The sequence below is a fragment of the Eubalaena glacialis genome, chromosome 7 (assembly GCF_028564815.1).
Source record: "Eubalaena glacialis isolate mEubGla1 chromosome 7, mEubGla1.1.hap2.+ XY, whole genome shotgun sequence".
In the NCBI taxonomy this organism is placed as follows: domain Eukaryota; kingdom Metazoa; phylum Chordata; class Mammalia; order Artiodactyla; family Balaenidae; genus Eubalaena; species Eubalaena glacialis.
In genome coordinates this window covers 43,940,818-43,963,904 of record NC_083722.1, presented here as the reverse complement: position 1 = coordinate 43,963,904, position 23,087 = coordinate 43,940,818, and the positions used below count along the sequence as shown (strand labels likewise).

At 39.1% G+C, this 23,087-nt stretch overlaps 1 protein-coding gene across 2 annotated transcripts in view; it reads left to right on the top strand.

The window, feature by feature from the left end:
- Positions 1–23,087, top strand: part of COL21A1 (collagen type XXI alpha 1 chain) — a 188,417-nt gene that overhangs the window by 90,248 nt on the left and 75,082 nt on the right. The window contains exons 10-12 of one of the 2 annotated variants that reach the window (XM_061195184.1): positions 5,817–5,879; positions 18,849–18,902; positions 18,994–19,047. In XM_061195184.1, coding sequence (XP_061051167.1) covers positions 5,817–5,879; positions 18,849–18,902; positions 18,994–19,047 — 171 coding nt within the window. The remainder of the gene's footprint in view (positions 1–5,816; positions 5,880–18,848; positions 18,903–18,993; positions 19,048–23,087) is intronic. The other variant, XM_061195183.1, reaches the window with a different exon arrangement.

Here is a 23,087-nt window from a genome sequence, read left to right as displayed (position 1 = left end):
AAACCAAAAACATAAAACAGAAGCAATATTGTAACAAATTCAATAAAGACTTCAAAAAAAGAATGGTCCACATCAAAAAACAAATCTTAAAAAAAAAAGAAATAAAAGAATACATTCAGTACTTCATTCAAAGTAAATCTGTTTGGCTTGGAACTTGACTTCATTCCATTATAATCAATTTACTATTGTGAACAATTTTTAGATTGCCTTTAGGAAAGTTAATCCACGTGTTCTTCTGTTAAAGTAACCGTGTTATTTAGGATGCCTGATACAAAGGAAAAATACCTATAAGATGTTTCTGGGAGAATTTACCTTGCAAGGCAGCATGGTGTGACCTACCAGCAGACTATCTTTTGAAACATAGTTATACAGCTTATTCAACTTGGGTTGTTATACATAGAAATGATTTGATCTGCAAGAGATCAGAGTCCCATGACATCTGACTTCTCTAAGCCCAGAGGACCTTCCAGCCCCGCAGGCCACCCCCAGGGGCTCTAAGGGGCTGTCCACTTCCGGTGGGGGGCACCTGATGCCTTTCATGTTTCCTGATTCATCATTAGTGGTCCATTAGGCATCTTGAAGTGACACCAATTTTTATGCCTGTATGTTTCTATAGCAAATTTTTAGCACACCCTTTGTCTTATCCAGGAAAGCCTCTGATTTTCAGTATTTCCAAGTTTCATGTATTCCTCATTTTCATTCTCTTTTCTTAGTCATCATCTAGCCCCACTGCCACCTACTACTTTAAGTGAAATTGCAGTTTTCCACAGATCTTCAAGTTGGCGTGCCTTCTTAATCTGCTTTCCATTTTCTTCAGAAAATCTGGCAGGAGGACAGGACACACACACACTCTTCCATCCTTTTAGGGCTCTTTCCCCTGGAGGTGGTTCCTTACTCACATCGGGGACCTGCATGTGAAAAACAGAATCCCTAGCAACACCCTGAGTTGTTCTTCCTTTAGAGAATTTCTGGACTGGGAAATTGATAGAGTTTTAATTAGTTCAACGGAATCAGAACTAAAACAGATGAATTGATTTTACTATAGATCCAACTGAGACGTATTGGCTGTTTTTGTGAGATGCTCTCTGGAAAGTTTTACAGATTTCCATCAAGCAGACTTACCTGTGCAGGAGAATCTAGTCTTCCCATTAGCCAGAAATCGGGTTCTTGGAGCTGAGAGTTTGGTTATAAAACTGAAACAGAGGAGAAATTTGTGTGTGGATAGGTGGGTAAGTGCTTATTCTACGATAAAGTCGGTCATCTGCTTCAAGTTCTCTCAATTTCCAACAAATATGACATGCCTATTGCAAAACCAGGTTAAATTAACTATGGTATCCCATACTTGGACTTTTCATGGCATTATAACTCTTCAATATTCATAGAAAAATGTATTTGTCACGGGGCTGTGAGCCCCTGTATGAGGCTGGCTTATTTATTCTGTGTCCTTAATGTCAAAGGGAGTGATTAAATTAATGACTCTCTGGGAATGATTTTTATATGCAAACACTTCACAATGAAGGTTAATACAAACTAAATTCTCCTTTGGAATTCCACTGTCTAGCACAGTGCTTAATAATAATATATTTTTTATTTAACAAATTATGAAATCATTGAAAAAATAAGATTCACCCCTCCTCCTGATTAACCTATGTGGAATGCCTTTGTTCTATGTGAAAGATCCAGGCAATCCCCAATTTACAAACAGCTCCCTTCCAAAAGACCTATCCATGCAAATGGCAGCTTCTTCTCCCACTTCATAGCTGGAGGAACATTTATGGGGACAAACTCCCCACATTTGATCTAATCTTAAATGTTAGATCTATGAGTGCAGAAGTGGAAAGAAAGCATTTTTCCCCCCTTTTTTAGGAAGGAGCAATTTCTTAATAACTTATTTTCTCTGAAATACCATTCTTTCTACAACTGTATTGATGCCCTTTGTTTCACCCTGATAATTCTTCTGATTAGAGACTCCTTTGGCTTATCAAAGTAGCCTCTGTCTAAAATACAAAAGCCTTTGGAAAATTTCAGGAGCCACTGGACATTCACATTTTTATGTTAATTTTCCTAAACTAAGTGGATTCCTTCTAGCTGAAGAGAATGTTTGAGTTTTGAGGGAGGGAAGAGGTTGGTTTTGGAGAAAGGAATAGGTCTTAGGTCAGATACTTTTGTGGAGGCCAGTAGTTAGTCTGAAGGCACAAGGGTTTTGAGAAGAGAGCTTGGAAACATGGGATTTGGACCTAAGAGACATTTGTTTTAGATGAGCAACTTGAAATATTAGCTTACTTTTGCAAGCATTACTGTTTCTTACTTTAATTATTCATATTTGCACACTTGCAAGACCATGTGCAGGGATGTTTTAACTTAGTCCATGATGTTTCCATTCCTGTCAGCAACTCAGAAATCCTGTGGCACAAAATCAATTCATCATAAGTAAGAACTGCTTTTCAGCTGAATACTTATTTTTTAAAATTGCAAATGTTTCAACTAAATTAGAAGAAAGCAGATTGAGAATTTAGTCACAGTTATATAATTATAGGTCATATGTCTAATTTGATGTATTTGGAAAAGTTTTTCCATGTTAAATTTGCTAGCTCTCCCTGGGTTGGGTTCTGATCAGTGTATGCATTTTGATTTGGGCAGAGAGAGCAGTGTTTAGGAGCATGGAGTCTGGAGCTGAATTGGCTGAGTTCCCATCTCTACTGCTGCTTTGTGACCTTGGGCAAGTTACCTAACCTTCCTGGGTCTCAGTTTTCTTATACGTAAAATGGGAACAGTAAAATTACCTGCTTCGTGGGGTTATTATGAGGATTAAGTAATTTCATACATGTAAATCTCTTAGAGCAGTGCTTAGCATATAATAAACAATCAGTAAAGGTTGGGTGTCAGATTTTATTACAGTAATAAAATTGAATTTTTATTCTAATTGGGCTTCTCTTCAAAAATCAGTTAGGGTTTTACTTTATTCTTCCAATTTTATGGAAACAACGGCAAACCTACCCGAGTTCTTGCAAATAAACCAGTAGGACAATAGTCAAAATAACCAGTAAAACCTACCAGAAATAATAGAACCTGCAAAAGAGATTATTTTCCCTCTTGGGGCTGTTGACCTGTGCCTTAAGAAGTCACATTGGATTTATCTTGTGGGTGATTTTTTTCTCTTGGAAACTTAGTTTTGATTCATTTAAAATATTATTGTTAAGTATATTTTGTACTTTTATGCAGCATAAAAACACAAATCCCGTTTCTTCTCATGCCAAAACTTTATTTCAGCCTCATCATTGTAGAAGTTAAAGCCTCTCAGATCCTTTTGATGTCCTAGATTTTGCTGATAATTAATATTCTGCAAGTAAAGAGGTCATTAACAGGAGGTTGGATCTGATTGGAAATAGTCAGCAAATAGTTATTGAACTTCTACTTGGTACCCAGCATTGTCCAAAAAAGGAGAAAATATTGACCATGTTTTCAAGGAGTCTCAATCCAAATGATAAATGAAGACCCATCAAGGGAAAATTTTGAGAAAACTCTTGTTATGAATAAATGATCAGTGATATGGGAGCTGCTGTAGCATTTCAGTAGAAAAAGACATCAGGAGAAAATGCAGTAACAAGGAAGGTGCAGTGATTGGAAATTTTGTTATATTAACTCAAATGGAAAAGGAAGAGTCTTCCCAGGAGAAAAAAAAAAGATCGAATCTGTTGAAAGGCAGTGAGGCCAATCTGAACATGTTTAAAGAAAGATGGCAGGGAGGCCAGAAATTAGTGTGGAACCTCTCAAAATAAGAAGAAAAAAATCTAACACCCTAGAGAATAAGAATGCTGCTCCCTTAATGTCTGGCTGACACTGGGTGTCTTTGGATTAGAATTACAAATTGTACCTCTTCAGCAAGAAATTACATGTTCCTGCGTTATTTTTCTCCCTGGATTTACAGCTATTCTTTTTCTATCTCTTTTAAAAATGGCATTTCCCTTCTTCTCAGCCTTGCCACAAGCTAAACCTCTTGGGCAATCGTAGGTGAAAAACCCATCCTTTCTTCATTGGTTCCTTGATAGAGTTCACACAGTTCTTTCCATTTTTCCTGTTATGTTTCAGGAACAAACCTCCCTCGCCAGTAGCCTGAGGTAGAATTTCAGATCAGCATATTTGGCTCTGTGCAAGTACCCTTAGCACTGGTGTTTAGTTAATGTATAATCACTGTGGTATGTGTGAATGATTTCTTGATGTAGATATGAAGCACTGTTGAATTGAAATCAGTTGTCTGTCTGTAGTAGTTTACCAATACTGATGGCCGAGACATGATGTTTTTTGGGGAAATACCCCATGTGGACCTCATGGACTCCATAATACATGGATATGATATTATTATTATTTTTATTATTACTACTACTATTATTATTATTTTGGCTACACCCCGCAGCTTGTGGGATCTTAGTTCCCCGACCAGGGATCGAACCTGCACCCTCGGCAGTGAAAGCACAGAATCCTAACCACTGGACCACCAGGGAATTCCCTCATAATATTTTTTGAAGTATTTCTTAGAATTAAATTATAAAACACCCTCACTTCACAAAAAATGTTGCTTTCATTGCCTTTTTTCATGGGTGGTGACCATCTGACTGGTCAGTACTGACTGTTGGGCCTGGGCTCGTTGCCAGGCTGTATGGAATAATGTTCCTTGAAGGTCTCTGGTTTGTGAGGACAAAGGTCCTTTTTTAGGTGTGAAATGTACTCAGGGACTCTGGGGGTTGTGCAGAGTTCTTTGGCTTGGGCCTCGCTTTCATGAAAATATTCAAATCTAGAAGTTTATCATTATGTTAAAATGAGATTATAAACATAGGCAGAGACACACTGACTGGACTGAAAGAAATAACTGTTGTGCAGCTGTAAACTTGAGTCCCACATGGAAGATCACATAGCCTATGGGCTGTTTTTTTAAAAAATACTTTTTTTTAAGGTAGAATTTCTTGTTTTTTATTGAAGTATAGCTGATTTATAATTTTGTGTTAATTACTGCTGTACAGCAAACTGATTCAATTAAACATATATATATACACACACACACATACACACATATATATACACATTCTTACTCATATTCTTTTCCATTATGGTTTATTACAGGATATTGAATATAGTTCCCTGTGCTATACAGTAGGACCTTGTTGTTTATCCATTCTATATCTAATAGTTTGCATCTGCTAATTCCAAACTCCCAATCCATCCCTCCCCCACCCCCCTTCCCCTTGGCAACCACAAGTCTGTCCTCTATCTATATCTGTGAGTCTGTTTCTGTTTCATAGATAAGTTCATTGGTGTCATATTTTAGATTCCACCTATAAGCGATATCATATTAAAAAATAATTATCAATTGAATTATTATATCATAGGTCATGGATATCTGTAGTGTAACATCTAGAATAGAATTAAATCTATAGATTTCTGAGTGAAATACTACTGTCGTTGAAACCATAGTTGTTCTGACATTGCACAGTTTGTTCAGAATTCTAAAAATGTCTCTTGCTATAAATACTGATGTTTTACATCAGTGAAAAGTACTTCCCTTGTTATACCTGTTGTGCTCACAGAATTAAATCACTGAAAGTTTTACATAATAAAAAGCCTTTAATTTTTAAGGTAGATATGATATCATTTTTCTAACCCTATTTTGGGATTTCCATCTTTGTTTGTTTATTTTTTGTTTGTTTGTTTTTCAATATACAAAAAGCTGCAAATAATGGAATTGGCTTTGAACCTTGATGGGCTCTGGCTGAATCAGTGTGGTTGGTTGTTTTGGACTGAGAACTTTTTTTCCTCTCTAGGGTGACCCTGGACAGCCTGGGAACCCTGGATACCCTGGACAACCTGGTCAAGATGGTAAGCCTGTGAGTACTGAAAGCTTAGTCATCTCCAGTACTGGGATTATAGGGTCAATGTAACATTGCACTGGGCGAAATTCAACAGGCAGGGAAGACTTTACTCAAGACTATTGTAATAGGGGAGAGAGGCTTAACTCCACGCAGCTGAAACAGGGGGAAGGAGGGCTCCTGAGGGCTGGGTGAGCTGGCAGAAAAGTACTGGAGGGCTTTGAGGGGAGATTGATCAATGGGATGAGCAAATGGAGTTATTCCTGAGCATGGCAAATGTCTTCCTCAAGGTTAGGCCATCTGTGTTTGCTACTTGGCACCTGTCCAAGTTAGGGTCATCTCCTCTGTTTCCTTAATGGGTGTTGGGGTGCTGTTTCCTTAATGGTTCCATTTCAACGGGATGGCTCTCAGGTCCTGGAGAAAGACCTGGGTTGTAAAACTGGCAAGAAGCTTTTTGAAAGATTTACATCTCAAAGGGGCAGATAAAGAATTTACAATTGATTTTCAGTTTTCTAAAGTAAATGCTGTAGGAAAAGGGAGATCAGCGCTGTAGACTTGGGAGGAAGGCCGCTAAAGTTTAGTCAAGCTGAGGGCCACGTTAAGGCTAGCTTGGTCAATGGAAGTAGTGTTCTAGTCTCCTTTTAGGTATCTTCACAGCTGCATACATCTTTGCTACATTAAAAAATTGCCCAGTGAGTTCTCAATATCAATGGATATACGGGCTCAGAAATCCTTTTATTTTTTTCCCTTCGTGTCTTAAAGTTTTCAAGTTAAAAATCTTTCCAAAGGTGATGTTATTTTCCTAAGAATATATGCACTGGAGTATACTTATAATCTGACTTAAACAAATATCCTCTAAGGTTCAAGAGAATTTTAGGGATATTTATGAATTAAGGAAACATAAAGCAAAACTACTTTAGAGCAAATTAGGCAAATTTTTACAGGTAAGTCAGCTTGTTTATCACAGTAAATAAACATGAGGTAATAGCTTTTGAATGTTAAATAATTGTCGCCAAAAAAAGGTATCTCCTGGGAGACTTTATCACAACATGTTAACTCTTTCCATGAAGCACGGGAAGGTTAATACTGTGTGTCAATAATTTTCAAGGCACGAAAGAACCACAGGCCTCATGTTAAACCACCAACACCCCAACCATCAGGATAGAAGGGAGCTTATTCAGTCCCTGAGAGAGGTTTGCTGACAAATTTAATACAAAAAAATACAGCCAACTTTCGAAGTGGCAGTGTGCTGGTGCCTTTCACACCCGTGTTGCATGGGAAAGGGGTTAAATATACAGGTGAGCCTCTCTGAAAGAGATGTCAAAGAAAGGAGTCTGAAGAGGTGACAAAGTGGTGGCCAGCTTGGAGCTGAGGAGCTGCCAGGAGATGGGGATGGTGCTGTTGAGCCGACTCAGTGGGATTCACTCCAAGCGTGATGGATCCATGAGGGGGCCTGCAGAAAGGAAGTGACGTGGTCTGACTTACTATTTAGAAAGATAAATATGAATATTCTGTGGACAGCAGATTATATGTGTCAACTGAAAAAATGCACAACCTAAAAGTTGAGAATTATGTTTTATTTGGCGGACTTTCTGAGGACTTCAAGCCTGGAAGGCAGCCTCTAAGAGAGCTCTAAGGGACTGCTCTGAAGAGGTGAGGGAGGGGCCAGGATATATAGGGGTTTTTGCAACAAAGATCAGGGAGTCCAAACATCAAAAGATTACCATTCATTAAAGAAAACCAGACATCTCAAGTTAAGGGATTTAGTGCTTTTCTATGTATGGGAAAATGCAAGAGTCCAGGCTCATTGAAATCATTCCTTTGATATGCACCTCAGCTATCTGGGGTCAGTGTTCTGTGTTTTCCCACCCTGAGTCTCCTCAGGGTACATCATTGGGGGTGGCTGCAGTGGCTGAGGGCTTGATGGTGGGCATCCTGTTTCTATCCTGAGTTCCTTCAGGGATTACAGTCTGGGTGGCTGTAATGTGACGGCTTGATGGCTGCAACATCCTTTGTTTACTGATATGGCAGGTGGCATTTTTCATTCACATGGGGCAAGAGTGGGAGCAGGAGACCATGGAGGAGGTTATTTCAACATTCTGAGTGAGAAGTAAGGGTGGCCTGGATTAGGGCGATGTGCTGGAAGAGGGGAGAAGTGGTCAGAGTCTGGAGTATTTTTTAATGTGAAGCTGAGAAGAATCACTGTCAAGTTAGATGTGAGGCATGAGAGAAAGTGCCAAGGAAGCCTCAGAGGATCTTAGCTTGGGCAGCCGGGTGAATTGTGATGCCAGTTCCTGAGCTGGGCGACACTGGCATAGATGTAAGTTTTTGGGGGAGACATCGAGAATGCATTTGTGGACCTGCTGAAGGTGTCTCCTAGGATATTAGAAACAGGAATCTTGAGTCAGGAATGTGCTGGAGAATGAAAACACACAGTTAGGACTCTGTAGCGTGTGGATGTATCTAAGCCTGCTAGAGCCGATGAGATCATTCAGGGAGTAAGTGCAGATAACAGGAGAAGAGAAGGGGGCAGGGAGTTGAGCTTAGAGCTCTGTTACAGAGAAAAATAGGAGGAGGATCCAGCTGAGGAATTTGGGAAAGAATAGTCAGTGAAGTAGGAGGACCACAGGGAGGGTGTGGAATCCCAGAAGCCAAGTGCAGACGCATTTGAAGAAGGGAGCCATTCATTGTGTCACTGCTGCCATGAGGTTGATAAAAATGAGCTCTGTGCCTAGACCATTGGATTTGCTTGATAGAGGTCATTAGGGACCTTGATAAATGGGGTTTCAGGGAAAAGCAGGATTAAACAATGGGTTCAAGAGAGACAGTGGGAGATAAAATGGTAACAGTGAACATAGATACTTCTGAGGGGTGTAATGGGGAACAGAGAACTGGAGCAGTAACATGGGGAGGATGTGGGATAAAGGGATTTTTGAAACAATAGGAGATGTTAGAACATGTTTTTATGATGATGAAAATGAGGCAGAAGGGGAAAATTCGGTGATTTGGGAGATAAGGGATATTTACAGGAAGAAAATCCTTGGGTAAGCAAGAGGGCATTGGTTCCAGTCACAAGAGGAAAACTGTGGCCTGGATAAGAGTCTAGGCAGTTAAAGCTTCAAATGGGGGTTAGAGGGCCAAGCCAAAAAGTACAGAAATTGCTAGGTGCAAGGATAAGAAGTTTATCATCAGACTGATTCTATTTGAGTTGAATGAAATGAATAGATTCCAAACCTAGCATCTCCCCCTTTTGCCTTTATCCTCAACTCCCATTATGTGCCAACACTTGCCTTGTCGTTTCTCTTATAACCCATCCCTTTCTTGCGATAACTGCAGGTGTCATATGACCTTGGTGAATTCCCTCACTGCAACCCCTTCATCCCGCTGAAGATACTGCCCGAGGGCCTGGGGGAGTTCTGCCCTGATCATACTGAGGGGGATGGGTTTTATGAAGATGAGCCCTCTGCCTGGAGACCCCTTCCATGGGACATGCTCTCTCTGTTGCTGGCAGCTGCAGTGCTGTCTCAACTCCAAAGCAGAGACGCTTCACATTTCGACTTGTCACCTGCTGGCCTCTGGTGATGACATGGAGCTCCCCTGACAGCACTGCCAAATTATTTAGGCTTTTGTCTTTCTAGTGGTGCAAAGTCCTAGGCAATATTGAGAGGTGAGTGCCTTCCACAGGCTGTCAGCTCTAGTTTGCCCTTTTTGCCACGAATGAAGTACTGGAAATTAGTTATAATTAGCTTGATACAATTATCATGGATATTATACTCTGTGACTCTCATTTAAGCTATAGTAGGCTTATTGTCTCATCTCATTCAGTACATGTATATTTGTGTTTTTGTGTGTGTGTATGTATAGATATAGTTCTGTAGTATCTGACATTAGATATTAGATGCTATTAGGTAATATCTGATGTTAGAGAAAGAAGAAACCTACTGTAGTAGACGGAATAGTGTCCACATCCTAACTCCAAGCCCTGTGAATATGTATGGTACCTTACATGGCAAAAGGGACTTTGAGATGAAGACATTTTCTTGGTTAATCTGAGTGGCCCAGTGTCATCACAAGGGTTCTTATAAGAGGGAGGCAGGAGTATCAGTCAGAGAAAGAGATGTGGCGGGTGATGGAAGCAGAGATCAGAGGGAAGCAGCTGTGAGCCAAGGAATGCAGGCAGCTTCTAGAAGCTGGGAAAGGGAAGGGACAGATTCTCCCCTGGAGCCTCTGGAAGGAATTCAACCTCCCAGTGACACCAAGAATTTAGCTCCCTAAGACCCATTATGAACTTCTGACCTCCGGAAACATAAGTATGTGCTGTGTTAAGCCATTCTGTTTGGGGTAATTTGTTACATCAGCAGTAGGCAACTGATACACTACCCCAATCCTGTTTACCTAAAGGGATGACTTTTTTCTTAAATATCTCCCTTTTCCCCTGTCTTTTTCCCTCTGCAGGAGATAAGAGGTTAGGTGACCAGGCAGGAAGAGAAAGTGAGCCTGGGAGCCAGAACAGCTGAGGGTCATTAGTGTCTGTCCAGGGCCAGCACAGCGGGAGTGGGGCAGTGTGGGTGGGGCCTCTGGCTGGTGATTGAAGCCATCTGGCCAAGGAAACTTGGATGGAACAATTCTAAGGGAATTCTGCTTTGTTTGGATTTGGCTCTGTGCAACCCCCCTCAATCAGTAATTTGAATCTTTTTCACATAACCAGGCCAAGTCAACTGAAGCTTTAAATAGGAAATTATTCCACTCTGGAGAAATACTAATTTTCATAAGGAAAATGGCTTCAACCAAAATTAAAGAACTATTTTCAAATCCTTCCACTGCTTTCTAATTTCTCTGTCAGTTAAATAACTTCTCTCAGCACAGTGTCTGAGCATATTACTATTTTACTATTTTATCATTATCAAAAAAGAGGCAGAGGAAATATTTATATATCCTGTTAGGTACTTCAGAGTAGTACAGCTATTAAAGGCACTGCACTGCTATGACATTGATTTTTTTTTAAAAGAAGGCCATTTATGGAAACATAATAGGACTATTTTATGATTTTGTAGAAGTTTGTATTTTTATGGTGCTCATTTCCATCTGTTTTCTGTCGTCATTAATTACTCTTCATGAAGGAAAGTACTTCCCTGAACCCAAAGCCCCAGCTAGTTGTTGGAGAGATCTGGGGCTGTTTTGCCCTCTTCTTTGCTTTTGAAAGTTGGTTTGCTTCTATGGGCCTCAGTTTTTTCATCTGGAAAATAAGAAGGTTCTCTCCAATGCTGATTTTCTAAGATTTCATTAAAGTCATATTTGCTAAGAGAGAAAGGTGGGCTAGACCAAGCTTCAGAATTTTGGAGATGATTTTCCTTATTGTCCTTAAGAACTGACTCAGGAAGACTGACCATGCTGAAGACCGAAGACTGACTCATGTCTACTTCCAATAGACAAGAGTGCACTGGTCAACAGGTCAACCTCAGTGATGCAGTGCCCCCCTCCATCCCCACACCCATCAGCGTGCCCCTGGATGGTCCAGAGATGCCAGAAGGGGCCCGCTTTCTCTGGGGGATTAAACCTTGTAGAAGTGGTAGTCAGCACAGGTGGGGAATTTCAAAGTTACAGGGCCTTCTCAAACCACACATAGAGGGGTGGGGCAGGTACTCGAGATGAAGGTGTAAGGTAGGTGGGAGGAAGGAGGGGCCTCCTAGAGCCTTCAGGCCCTTGTGACCACTTGACTTTGGTTTCAATTGGAGTGAACTCAGGAGCCATGGGAGGGTCTTGAATAAAGCTGTGATGTGACATAACTTATTTGTAAAAGAAATGACTCTGACTTCTGAGTTGAAAATAGATGTTAGGGCGATGAGGGCAAAAACAGGGAGATGAGGACAGGAGGCTCTTCAAATAATCCAGGAATGAGATGAGGGTGACTGGCGTCAGGATGGTAGGAGCGAGGGGAAGGGAATTGCCTACACTCTGGGGATATTTTGAAGTTAGAGCCCCCAGGATTTACTGATGTATCAGATGTGAGTTTGCAAGAGAGTAGTCAAGGGTGACTCCAATGAGATGTGGTAGAGAAAATCGGGGAAGGGGAGTCAGGAGTTTGCCTTTGGATAGATCAGAATTTTATGTTAGATGTTCAAGTAGAAATTGTAAGTGGGTGATTGAGGATAGAAGTCTGGCACTCAGAGGGAGTTCTCTTTGTGAACTGTCCTTTCTTGTATTTTGCATCTCAATTAATGCACTTCTTATACATTAAGATAATGAATCCTTTGCTATAGATGTTGTCAATAGTTCTTCTCTTTATTTGGTTTACAAATTTGGTTTTAATTTTTAGAAAAGTAAAATTTCCCCACAATTAAATATTTTCTCTTGCTGTTTCTTCCAGTGTCCTTTTTTTGAGCATTCGATACTCTATGTTCATTGATTTAATATGATTTTCAAGAATTTTTGATTCTTGATTTCATTTTGGGAATTCATTTTGGCATTTGGGGTGACATGACGATCCAAAAAGCTCTGGTCAACTTGGAGAATGGCCATTCTAACAAACTGAAATTCAACCAGAATATTTGCCTGTGAGACGGTATTTAAATTTAACCTTGTCGAAAGAGGAATTAACATATGTAATGTGTGGCCTCAAAGGCTAATGCAATTTTTGGTCTTGTTAGTAATATGTGATGTATGTATTATGGAAGACTACAGTCCTGCTTTTGCAGTGTTGGATTTGGTTTGGGATACTACACTTTAGGAGTACATAGGATCTGGAACTCATTCAGAAGAAGAGAGTAAACTCAGAAGACAGCCAGGTGGGGAGGGGGGGTGCAGTTACTGAGCTTCAGGTGTTATCCCAGCAAAGATGCTCTTCTCAAATTCTAAAATCCTCCAGAATGGTGGTAGAGAGAAGGAGGAAAGGGAGGAGAACTAGGCTTGCAGAGTAAGTTTGACAGGGGGTGGATAATTAGTAATAGAATAGGGCCCAGCAGACAAGCTTTTTATGCTTTCCTCTTTTCAGACTCTGAACTGAATATGGTAGCAACTGTGGACTCAATCTTTTAAGAGCCGTGGGGTTTGGGGGCCAAGTGCCACGAAGATGAAGGACCTGGAAAATGGGATACATTAGGATACAGGCCAAAGAAATGGCTATGATGTAGCTTGGAAAAAAGAATAACAGGAAGTGGCCTCCTTATGAAGTATATGAAACATCCTTGTAGAGAGAACAGTTTCCACCTGAACTCACTTCCCTTCAGTCTTGGTTCCTTACCAAAACTGTCTCCCGCTGCCATTAAACAACCCCCCCCCCCCCACACACACACCTTCTGAACGTCTCACTGATCGATTAAAATGTGGACCATTTGCGTCAAATGAAGTATCCACTGCTTGGGCAGTTTATCTTCCTTTTTTCTAATAAAACGTTATTTAAAACTCATCTCTTCTATAAATTTTTCCTAGACAAAGCTTAGTGGATTAGCTACTTCATTTTCCTTCAACACACCCCTTATGTAAATCTCATATATGGATCTTTCCATGTTTATGTCATGCGTCTCTTAAATAGATTACATTATATTTTATATAGGTAGTATATACAATAATAATAATATGTGCATAATCATTACATGTATATGAATGCTAACTGTATATTTAATTAAATTATTCAAGGAATTGTTTGGTGGCACATCTAGCACTTGTGATTTTAAAGGTCAATTCATGCCGACATTGTGTCTTCTTTTGATTGTAATCTATATGAATGCAGGGCTGTTTCTACTATTATTTTTAGAGCCCTAGGTACTGGTGACTGGTTGGACTCAATATTTATATATTTGCTTATTTATTTATTATTTCATTCATGCACTCACATACTAGATATTTGTTGGGTGTTCTTCTAGGCTAAGGGAATATAGCAGTGAAGAAAACAGAAAAAATATCCTGCTGTTTTGAATATCACATTCCACTGGGGAGAGACAGGTAATAAATTCATAATTATAAAATAATAAATACATAAATAATATCAGATGGTGGGAAGTACTATGAAAAAGATAGGACAACAAGAGAGGGAATGAGGTTTAGCTATTGGTCATCGTCCTTTGAACATAAAGCATAACTATAGAGATTTAGGGTGGGAAATAAGAATTACTAAGAAGGTATCAGTTACCTTAAAAAGCTGTACATTCTCCTTTTGAAATAAGCTTAGTATAACTTTAAGTGTAACCTCACTCAGGGAATGAGGCAGTTTAGCTAAGTTTAATTGCATCTGTGAATGTGAGAACAGAACGGTATCTGCAGAGATTATTTGTCAAAGGCAGGCAGTGTTTTCCTTTCATGTGCAAAGCTCAAGTCTGATTGTGTGACCCCCTGGTTGAGTGGCTTGGATAGAGATCAAAGTCCTTCATCAGACCCACAATGCTGTGTGCATAGCCTCCATCCTCCCATTTTGGTCCTGTTTTGCAGGCTGCTTCCTCATGCTCTCTCTCTTCTTTCTTCTCCATGGATGTGTCTCATCCCGTCACACCGCAGGACACGTTGAAGGGCTCCCTCTGCTGCACTGTGCTTCCTTGACTGTTCCTTTGAGCCTGTGTCTTCTGGAAGCTTCCCCTGACTGCTACCCTTTGACCCTTATGACATCACAGTTCTTTCTTAGATCTCAGCGCAGGTGAAATTTTACAGATATTCATGTGATCTATTACTCAAGTAATTTGAGCAATCAGTTAAAGCCTATAAACTCCTTGACTCATAGTTGGGTTAGGTGACAAACAAACTAGTTTCTATAGTAGATATACCTGGAAAGACAGATTTATGAATATTCTTAGAATTTAGTTGTGTAGAGTTATAAACTCTGCCAATGCCTAGAGGAATCCACAGTGCACATTAAAAGTATACACTTAATTTTGGTTACCTAATTACCCTGGCTGGGTACATAAGAGCCTCTGTTGGAACTCTGGGAAACATTGAAGAAAATTATGTAATAGTATAAAATTTAAATCACCTTCTTATATTTTAAAAAGGAGAGTGACATCCAAAGAGATTTCTCTAGATTTCATTCTCGTTTTTAAGTTTAGAATATTTAAAGGAAACCAACGACTCTATCCTCACTACTGAAACAAATCTGTACATTTAGATTGGCAGAATATTTTATGGTATGGTTAGAACTGGGCTCAGAAGAGATTGTGACCCTTGCACATTTGATGATTTTATTTTCTTAATTTCCTTTTCAAAGCTATACATCTTTCCTGGAGCATCGGAACTCTGAATCATGGAAGAAAGTAAATTGATTCTGTATTCTTCAACCCTACAATTTGGCAGTGAGAATATTTTTTTCCTAAAAATGACTCATTTACAAAGAGACTTTGTGTGAACATGGAAAAGACTTACATACTCTCAGAAATCTTGCAGTTGGGGGTAGGGTGGGTATTTGGGCCTGCTAATAATTGCTAAATGGCAAAATTAATGTTGAACAGTATTAGTTGGTCAATGATCATGTGAAAGTTACAGTTCTACAAGAAAAGACAGACACTTGTATATTCAGAAAAAGAAAAACTCAGTAAGCTATATAAAAAGCTTATCATTTTTCCTGTTTCAGGGGATTTTTCTTGTTTTAATGTACCCTGCTATGAGTCAACCAATGTTTTATTTTTTGCTCCTCACGGAAAGTGTTCTGTGCTGTAATATTCCTCCCCGTTAACCTTTATTTTCCTGATTTTTAGTCCAAAATTTGTTGTTCTGAATTTCATCCAATTTCTTCTGGTGATTTGCCCTGGGATCTCCAGCTTGAATGTGGTTTTGGTTTTTCTTTATTTTGTTGCTAATCACGCTTCCTCTAGCTTCTAAAATAATCATTGAATATCTTGATACAACTAAGTTTTCAAGAATGCATCTCATTGTATGTTAAGAAAACAACAACAAGCTGGTTCTTATAGTGTGGGAAGCATTGATTATTCCTGTATTGCAGTTCTTCTAAAGACAAAGTAAACAGGGCCATTAAAAAATACACAGAGACCTTGTTCACACATTCAGCATTAGATCTGTATGCATGCTGAAGAAAGGTTGTTATGATGTGATGCCCAGCCATGACATTCTTCATGCTCTAACGGTGGCCATTAAGACTACAAAATAACATTCTGCAGAAGTGTTCTCATGGCTTTGCACAATAGTCACTGAGTCTGAAGACAAGAAAGAAGCTCACCTTTACTGAGTTCCTTACGCCTGCCAGACTTTTTCACCTGTGAGTCCATTTGTTTCTTTTCAGAAGCAAAGTGGGTATTATTATCCTAGTTTATGGTGAGAAACTGAGGCTTAGCTAGGCAAAATGACTTAGCCCAAGTCCCACAGAAAGTCAAGGGAGGAGGAAAAATTCAGCCCCAGGTCTTTTCCAATTTCAAAATTCATTGCCTTTCCACTTCACTGTATTGCCTCCCAGGATTTGGGGATGTGATGAGTCTGCCTGAGGTCACATTATAAGTCAGAGGTGAGCTGGGAACATTGTTTGGGGCATCTCCACATTGCTTTAATCCATTAAAATATGATGTGTCCTCTCTAACAAATGCAACACGTTCACTTATTTCTTCTTCGAAGGGGAGAGATGGCATGGCAGCTTTTGATCTTCTACAAAAGATTAACTTTCTGAAAAAAAAGTAATAAAGCAGATATGACATTTGGCTTAACTTTTGAAAAAAAATGTGAAAGCAAATAATTCATTAAATGTGAACTTTTCTGATGACCAACCATTTTGATACATAGTAACTTTCTTTTGAGTAATTTTATGAACATTCCTTTCCTCTGGGTCTTCAGAATTCTAACCAATTTAAAACTAGTCTGGCAAATGGACTTCCTTGAATCCAATGAATTGTTCTAGAATCCTAAGATTGGATGTGCCACGATGCATTTTCTGATAAGAGGGTATTTCCACCTGCTCTGTCAACTTACTTGTTATGCAACTTTTGGCAAGTTCTCAGTTTCCTCATCTGAAAATTGGGATAATGTAGAACCTACATTAAAGGGTGGCTATGAGGATTAAGTGAATTAACATATATGAAATATGTAGTCTGGAACATGATAAATACTATATAAATCATTGTTACTATTATTTATTCCAGTTACAATAGCATGTTGCAAGTCATGTCAGACTATCCAGAGAGTGCACATGGGTTTTGAAGGATCTAAAGAACATCCTAGGAGGTGGCATTTATAAGTAACCTGGTTCTATGTAGGCATCTGCTAGCAGTGACAGCTGAAATACAATTCTAGGCCCATCTGATTCCAGAGTGAAGGAGATTCAATGATAACTAGACTGGCAGAGATACCAGGCTGAACAAACTGTGTAGCTTGACTTTCTTCTTTCTCCTCACTGATCTTGAGAACGTGAGCCACGCGGTATTACTAACAGTTTCAATTGGCCACCGGAAGCAGCTCAAGCAAACGTGGTTCCTTGGGGAGAGTTTTTTCACACTTGCGTGCAGCATGGATGACTTGGAAGTGAATTCTTCCAACGTTTGATTAACAAAATATGTAGCAGATGCTCTGTTCAATGCTCTCTATATCTCTATAGAGATATAGAAATAAATGATACCTGGTCCCTAATCTCAAGGGAACATAATCCAGTGACACAGAGACAGTGCCAGCCCAGAGAGCAGATGATGAGTTTGAAAATTGCAGGTTGTTTTGTATGGAGTGTGAAGAGGTTGGTTATGAGACTCGTTCACAGTGAAGTAAAATGTTTAAGGATGGGACCAATGGACTCAAGAAATATTTGAGTTTGAGGAAAACAGGAGAAAACATAATTCTGTGAACAACTGAATGGAGAAAGGCTGATTGTTGGTTATGGAAATTATATAGTCATCCTCATTCTGGGAGTAGCTGAGAGCATTTTACAAAATGAGAAATGCAAGTGCATATAAAAGGAGAAAAACAATAATCTAAGACTGATCTTTCTGGGACAACCATTAGTATTGCTATTATTGTTAGTACAGCTAGCAAAGAATAGTAAGAGGAATATTTGAAAATGGGACTGGAAAAGCAGGGAATTCTGATGTTTCTGAAATTACAGCTAAAAATGTACTGACAAGTGAGTGGGTGAATACAAAGATCCATGCAGACACCCATGAATAGCCACATGGAAATGAAGGTTTTAGATTCAAGAATGAAGATGTTATTGGAAACATTAATGAAATTTGTGTAAATAACTCTTGACAACAGAATACTGTACCCAAACAGTAAGATCCGAGGAAGATGGGATGTGAATAAGAGAGGTAAATGTTTGCTGGTGCCAAGTGGTCCAAGTCAACCCGACACTGACCCTGGTAAACCTAGATAAATGTTGAGGGACTGCAAGTTTGTTTTGGAGTTTAGTTGCCATGTGCTGAGTGAAGATTGAATACTTTGCCTCTGTCTGAAAAAGTTGTGCTGTTTTACCAAAGCTCCAGATTCTGGAGGGATGTGTAGGAAGAAGTGGAGATGAAAGTGACCTCAGCAGATGGTTCAGCCTTGGAAGGTGTGGGGACATGTCACAGCCATGTTCGGGGGGTAAACTTTCTAAAATGGGCAAACCAAAGGCTGTTATAGACTTACCTTGAAGAATAATATTCATCCAGGTGTAGTTTATTCCAGAGGTTAACTCGGATGGCCATAAGGTAGTTTAAAAATGTATTACATTTGTTTAATCCTCTAATCCTAGATGTTCTTCTTTTGAATACATTGAATATGTTTCTAATGTGCAGAACATTTCTCCAGGAACTGTGAACATTGGCTCTCTATTTCCCTCCCAGAGCCTTCCTTTTAATCAAAGCATTTCTGGATAATTTTATTGAGCTAGAGATATTTCAGACCTTTTTCCCTAAAGACTGAAGGATGTGAATTCCTTATTAAGCATTTTACCACTTTGTTATTTTGGTTTCTTAAACAGTCATGAAGTGAAGTCGTAAGGTGTGAGAAATGTGAGAAGGAATGAATTCTGAAATGGAGGGCTGCTCTGTGTAAATATGATGAAATATTAATTACTTCTTGTTTCCTCTTCTTCAGGGATATCAGGGAATGGCAGGATCACCAGGTGTTCCAGGATCCCCAGGAGTACAAGTATGTGATCTGTATATACATATTTTAGACATACCATGTCTAGTGAACCAAAACACCTAACTAACAGAATTTTATTTTGTGGTTAATTTAGGGAGCACGAGGACTGCCAGGTTATAAAGGAGAATTGGGGAGAGATGGAGAAAAGGTAAATACATACAAGCAAAGGTGTGTTCAGTTGTTTTAGTCACTCAAAGACAAAGGATGCAATCTGTGATGACTTCCATTCAATAGTGTTCATCTTGGTGAATTCCAAGATGTCAGCTCAGAAATGTGTCAGTGGCCATTGGCTGATCAAGCTCACAGGAGGCTTTTATCACTAGATCAAAGTGGTTATCACTAGATGACCACTGTCAGATGGTACAGGTATTGGCATTGCCCTGGTACCATGCTCTTTCTCTGTGATTAAGCTCTGTAGGGAGCTACCTTCATAGAGGGAAGAACATTATGTGAATGGAGTGTGTTCCCGCGTTAGCCGCAGACAGCCATGTGTCCATCTCCACAGCAGAAATCTATCTTAGCCTTAATGGACTTCTTTCTCTTGTAGGGATTCAGTGGGTACAGACAACATTTGTCTGATTTCCTTTTTTACAGCTCTGAGATTTGCCATATTCTTTAAATATGTTCAATATTTTAGTACCTCCCCAGGGATCTAGTCCTGCATCCAGGTAGCTGGTCCACGTCCAAGATGCCCATTGGAATTTGCTCGAATCCCCATGATGATTTGTTAGCTTAATTCCTAAAGCACAGTCTTATTTCTACGTTCTTTGAAGACCTTCTGTTTGCTCTTGATAAAAACCTGTACTAATTTTCTAGCTCCAATCCTTGCAAAATGATTGCCTTTTAAAAATAGTGTGCACAGCATTCACACCTGAGAAACACTGATCTTGACTCCGTCTATTTTATGTTTTTATGGTTGCTTATGCTGGTTATAGAAAATTGTAGCTGCTCAAGTACCATCTCTGGATGGACCCCTGGCAGATCTCATGATGGGTCTGCTGCTTTCAAACTGTTTGATTTTGGCATGTGACTTGATGTCTTTGAATCTTATTTTCTACATTGACTCAGTGGGGATTTCTTTATAGCTTTGTTGTAAGGATTAAATGTGATAATATATGAAAAATACTTAGTGTGGTCCCTGGCACAGGGTTTTCCTTAAATAAATGCCTGTTGTTTTGTTCTGTTTTGCTTATCAAGGAGCGAGGTTGTGGTTGGTATGTCACATGGGGTGGGCTGGCATGTGTCATGGGCAAGAAATGTTAGAGCAAACAGAAGGGTTAGTGTCTAGAAAAGAAACAGAGAAGATGGAATAGGTCAGGGCAGCTCTGTAATGTGGGGAGAGCCAGGGAAGGCAGAACAACAGCAATAATTGATAGAACTCTGGAAGAAGTGGTACAAAATCCTCTTGTCTCCTCAGTGGCCCTGGGCCTCTATGAATCTTTTTAGCCACTGGCAATCTCTGCCTATTTAAAATGATGGAGGTGCATCTTAAGAGGTGCTGGAGAGCAGGCCAGGCCCACAGGAATGGAGAAGTCTTATATTTTTATGCTCTGGGGGTATCATGAGAGACCTCTGACCTCCTCTAGGAGAATGGGGGATTCCACTAGGAAGGTGTGGATACCTGTTCCTAGGAGACCACATGTCAGGCACCTCACCCACATTCTAGTCTACAAGATTGTTGCTGTTGCTTTAACATTCTCACAAGTAGCCTGATTTGGGGATGTGGGGAATATATAAAAGTATGCATGTATGAATAAGTGTATTTAGGAATGGATGGATGAATACATTTATTTGTTTTTGTGTTGACTTGGGTTTTAGAGACCCAAAATAAAAAGGAGGCTTTTTATCCATTTATCTTAAAAGAATTGGAGTAAAATACCTTATTTAAAAGTAAAGAACAATAATCTATGAAATAGAAGCAGACTCATAGACATAGAGAACAGACTTGTGGTTGCCAAGGGAGAGAGGGATGGATGGGGAGTTTGGGATTAGCAGATGCAAACTATTACATATAGGATGGATAAACAACAAGGTCCTACTGAATAGCACAGGGAACTATATTCAATATCCTGTGATAAACCAAACTGAAAAGAATATGAAAAAGAATTATGTATATATATATATAAAATCACTTTGACATACACCAGAAACTAACACAACATTGTAAATCAACTATACTTCAATAAAACAAAAAATTTTTAAAAAGAACAATACTTCTATTAGTCACATCTTAAGGTAACTGCTCTATCGTTTTGGGTCATTGCACTGTGTTTAAAATAGAAGTGGGTGACTTTTACAAAGCCACACATTCTATTAAAGAAGATAAGATGAATAAGACGTATGTTTATGTAAAGTTCTTTGTTTTCAGTCCAGTAGTGATTTCATTCAGTGTTGTTCTCCGAAGTTCATTGTTTGGGTGTCAGCGCTGATTGACACGGTCACTGTGGGCCCAAAATCACCACGTGCTGCCTCTAAATTCCCTCCTTACATTCCTTCTGGATGCAAGGATTTCTTTATTTAGAGCTACAATAATTTAGTGAGTTAGTTAAAGGCGTTTCCTTGGGTGTTCCTCTAGAATACAATTTGTTAACTTTCAGAAATGGGAAGGTTGAAAACATACCCTGGAGATGGCCTTGACTTGTGATCACTCAGGGCATTTTTTCCAGGCATCACCCATGGCCTTTAGGGGATTGTTCCACACGGTAATGTTCTCTGTTAAGATATTTTTCCAGAATAATTTCCATTTTGTGGATTTCCACTGAAACTCCCATAGGAGTTTCCACTTAAGGTAATTAAAATTATATGCACTTTCTTGCTGACTGTAACATTTGTTCCTCACATATCAGAAAATAGAATGTGTATAGATTTTGCATGGGTTTTTTTCCCCTGAATTTACAAAATTGAAAGGACCCTTTATCCACCAAATTGTCTTCAACTGGTAACTCATTTTATAACATGTTTAAAGATATTCCTTGCACTCTAAGAAATACTTTAAGTACTTCAAAGAACTTCCTCAGCTTTAAGGAAACCTAATATATTTAAATCGTGTGGAGAAATACATTTTGTTAAAACTTACATTAAGCTGGGTTGGTTGGGTTTTATGGGTTTTCTAATTGAGTATTTCTAATTGGTTATATGGGTTTTGTAATTGAGTATGAAACTTTCTATGGCAATGCAATTCTGGAGACACAGGAAGTATTAATAATTTTTTTAATCTAGCCAGATTTGTACCAACTCATCACTTGGTTTCTCTGGGTTTAAGAAATAAAATATATTAATTCTATCTAAGATACATTTTGTTTAGTTTCTTCATTACAGTGTTAAACATTTGAATTGTCCTTTCAAGATCTCACTGTCCCATTGCTCTCAGCATCCAGAACAGAGTATCATGTAATGAGCGAGCCTTTCTTACATGAATAAACCCCATTATCTGCACTTTGAAAGGCAAAAGCTGAAGTGATGTTATAGTGATATATCTATTACATAGTTGGTCATAATCAAGGAACTCCAATATATATGTTGAGAGAACAGTAATAAAGGACCAAGCTGAAAAGGGTTATTAGAGAATAATATGTAAAAAAATTAACATGCTAGTGCCTTTATTTCTTGCAGAGTTCCTGAAGACAAAAAAAAAGTTTAAAAAATTAAAACAAAGCCAGTAATGACATAAGAGGGAGAAACAGAACTAACTTAGGAAAGTGGCCATCTTTCTCTTATTTCTTGAATAGGGAGAGTAATCTACCCGTGTAGCTTTCTGATAGCACCATGACCCAAACACGGGGTTATGTGTGTGTGTTTTGCAGGATGGGGAGGCTTAATGCAGTGACAGGTTCCAGGCTGTGCCCGGATTTCAGACTGCTTAACCTTCCTAGTCATACTTCTTAATCTCTTTAAACCTGGTTTCCCAAATCTAGAAAGTGGGACTATAAGTATTTCTTCATAGCCTTGTTGTAAAGACTAAATAAAATCATGCATGTACCTAGCCAAAATTAAACACTGTTAGTGATGATGATGATGGCGATTTGTAAATGTTTCCGAAAATATCTTTAGTTTATCCCTTATTGTTTCTCGCAGTGTTGAAGTGCCCCTTATGAAGCAATCAGACAGGAATTCCCTAAACCTCTTCCCACCCCACTTACCCTCTTTGCTGTGTGTGTACCTATATTCCACCCTCTCTTCTGTTAATAT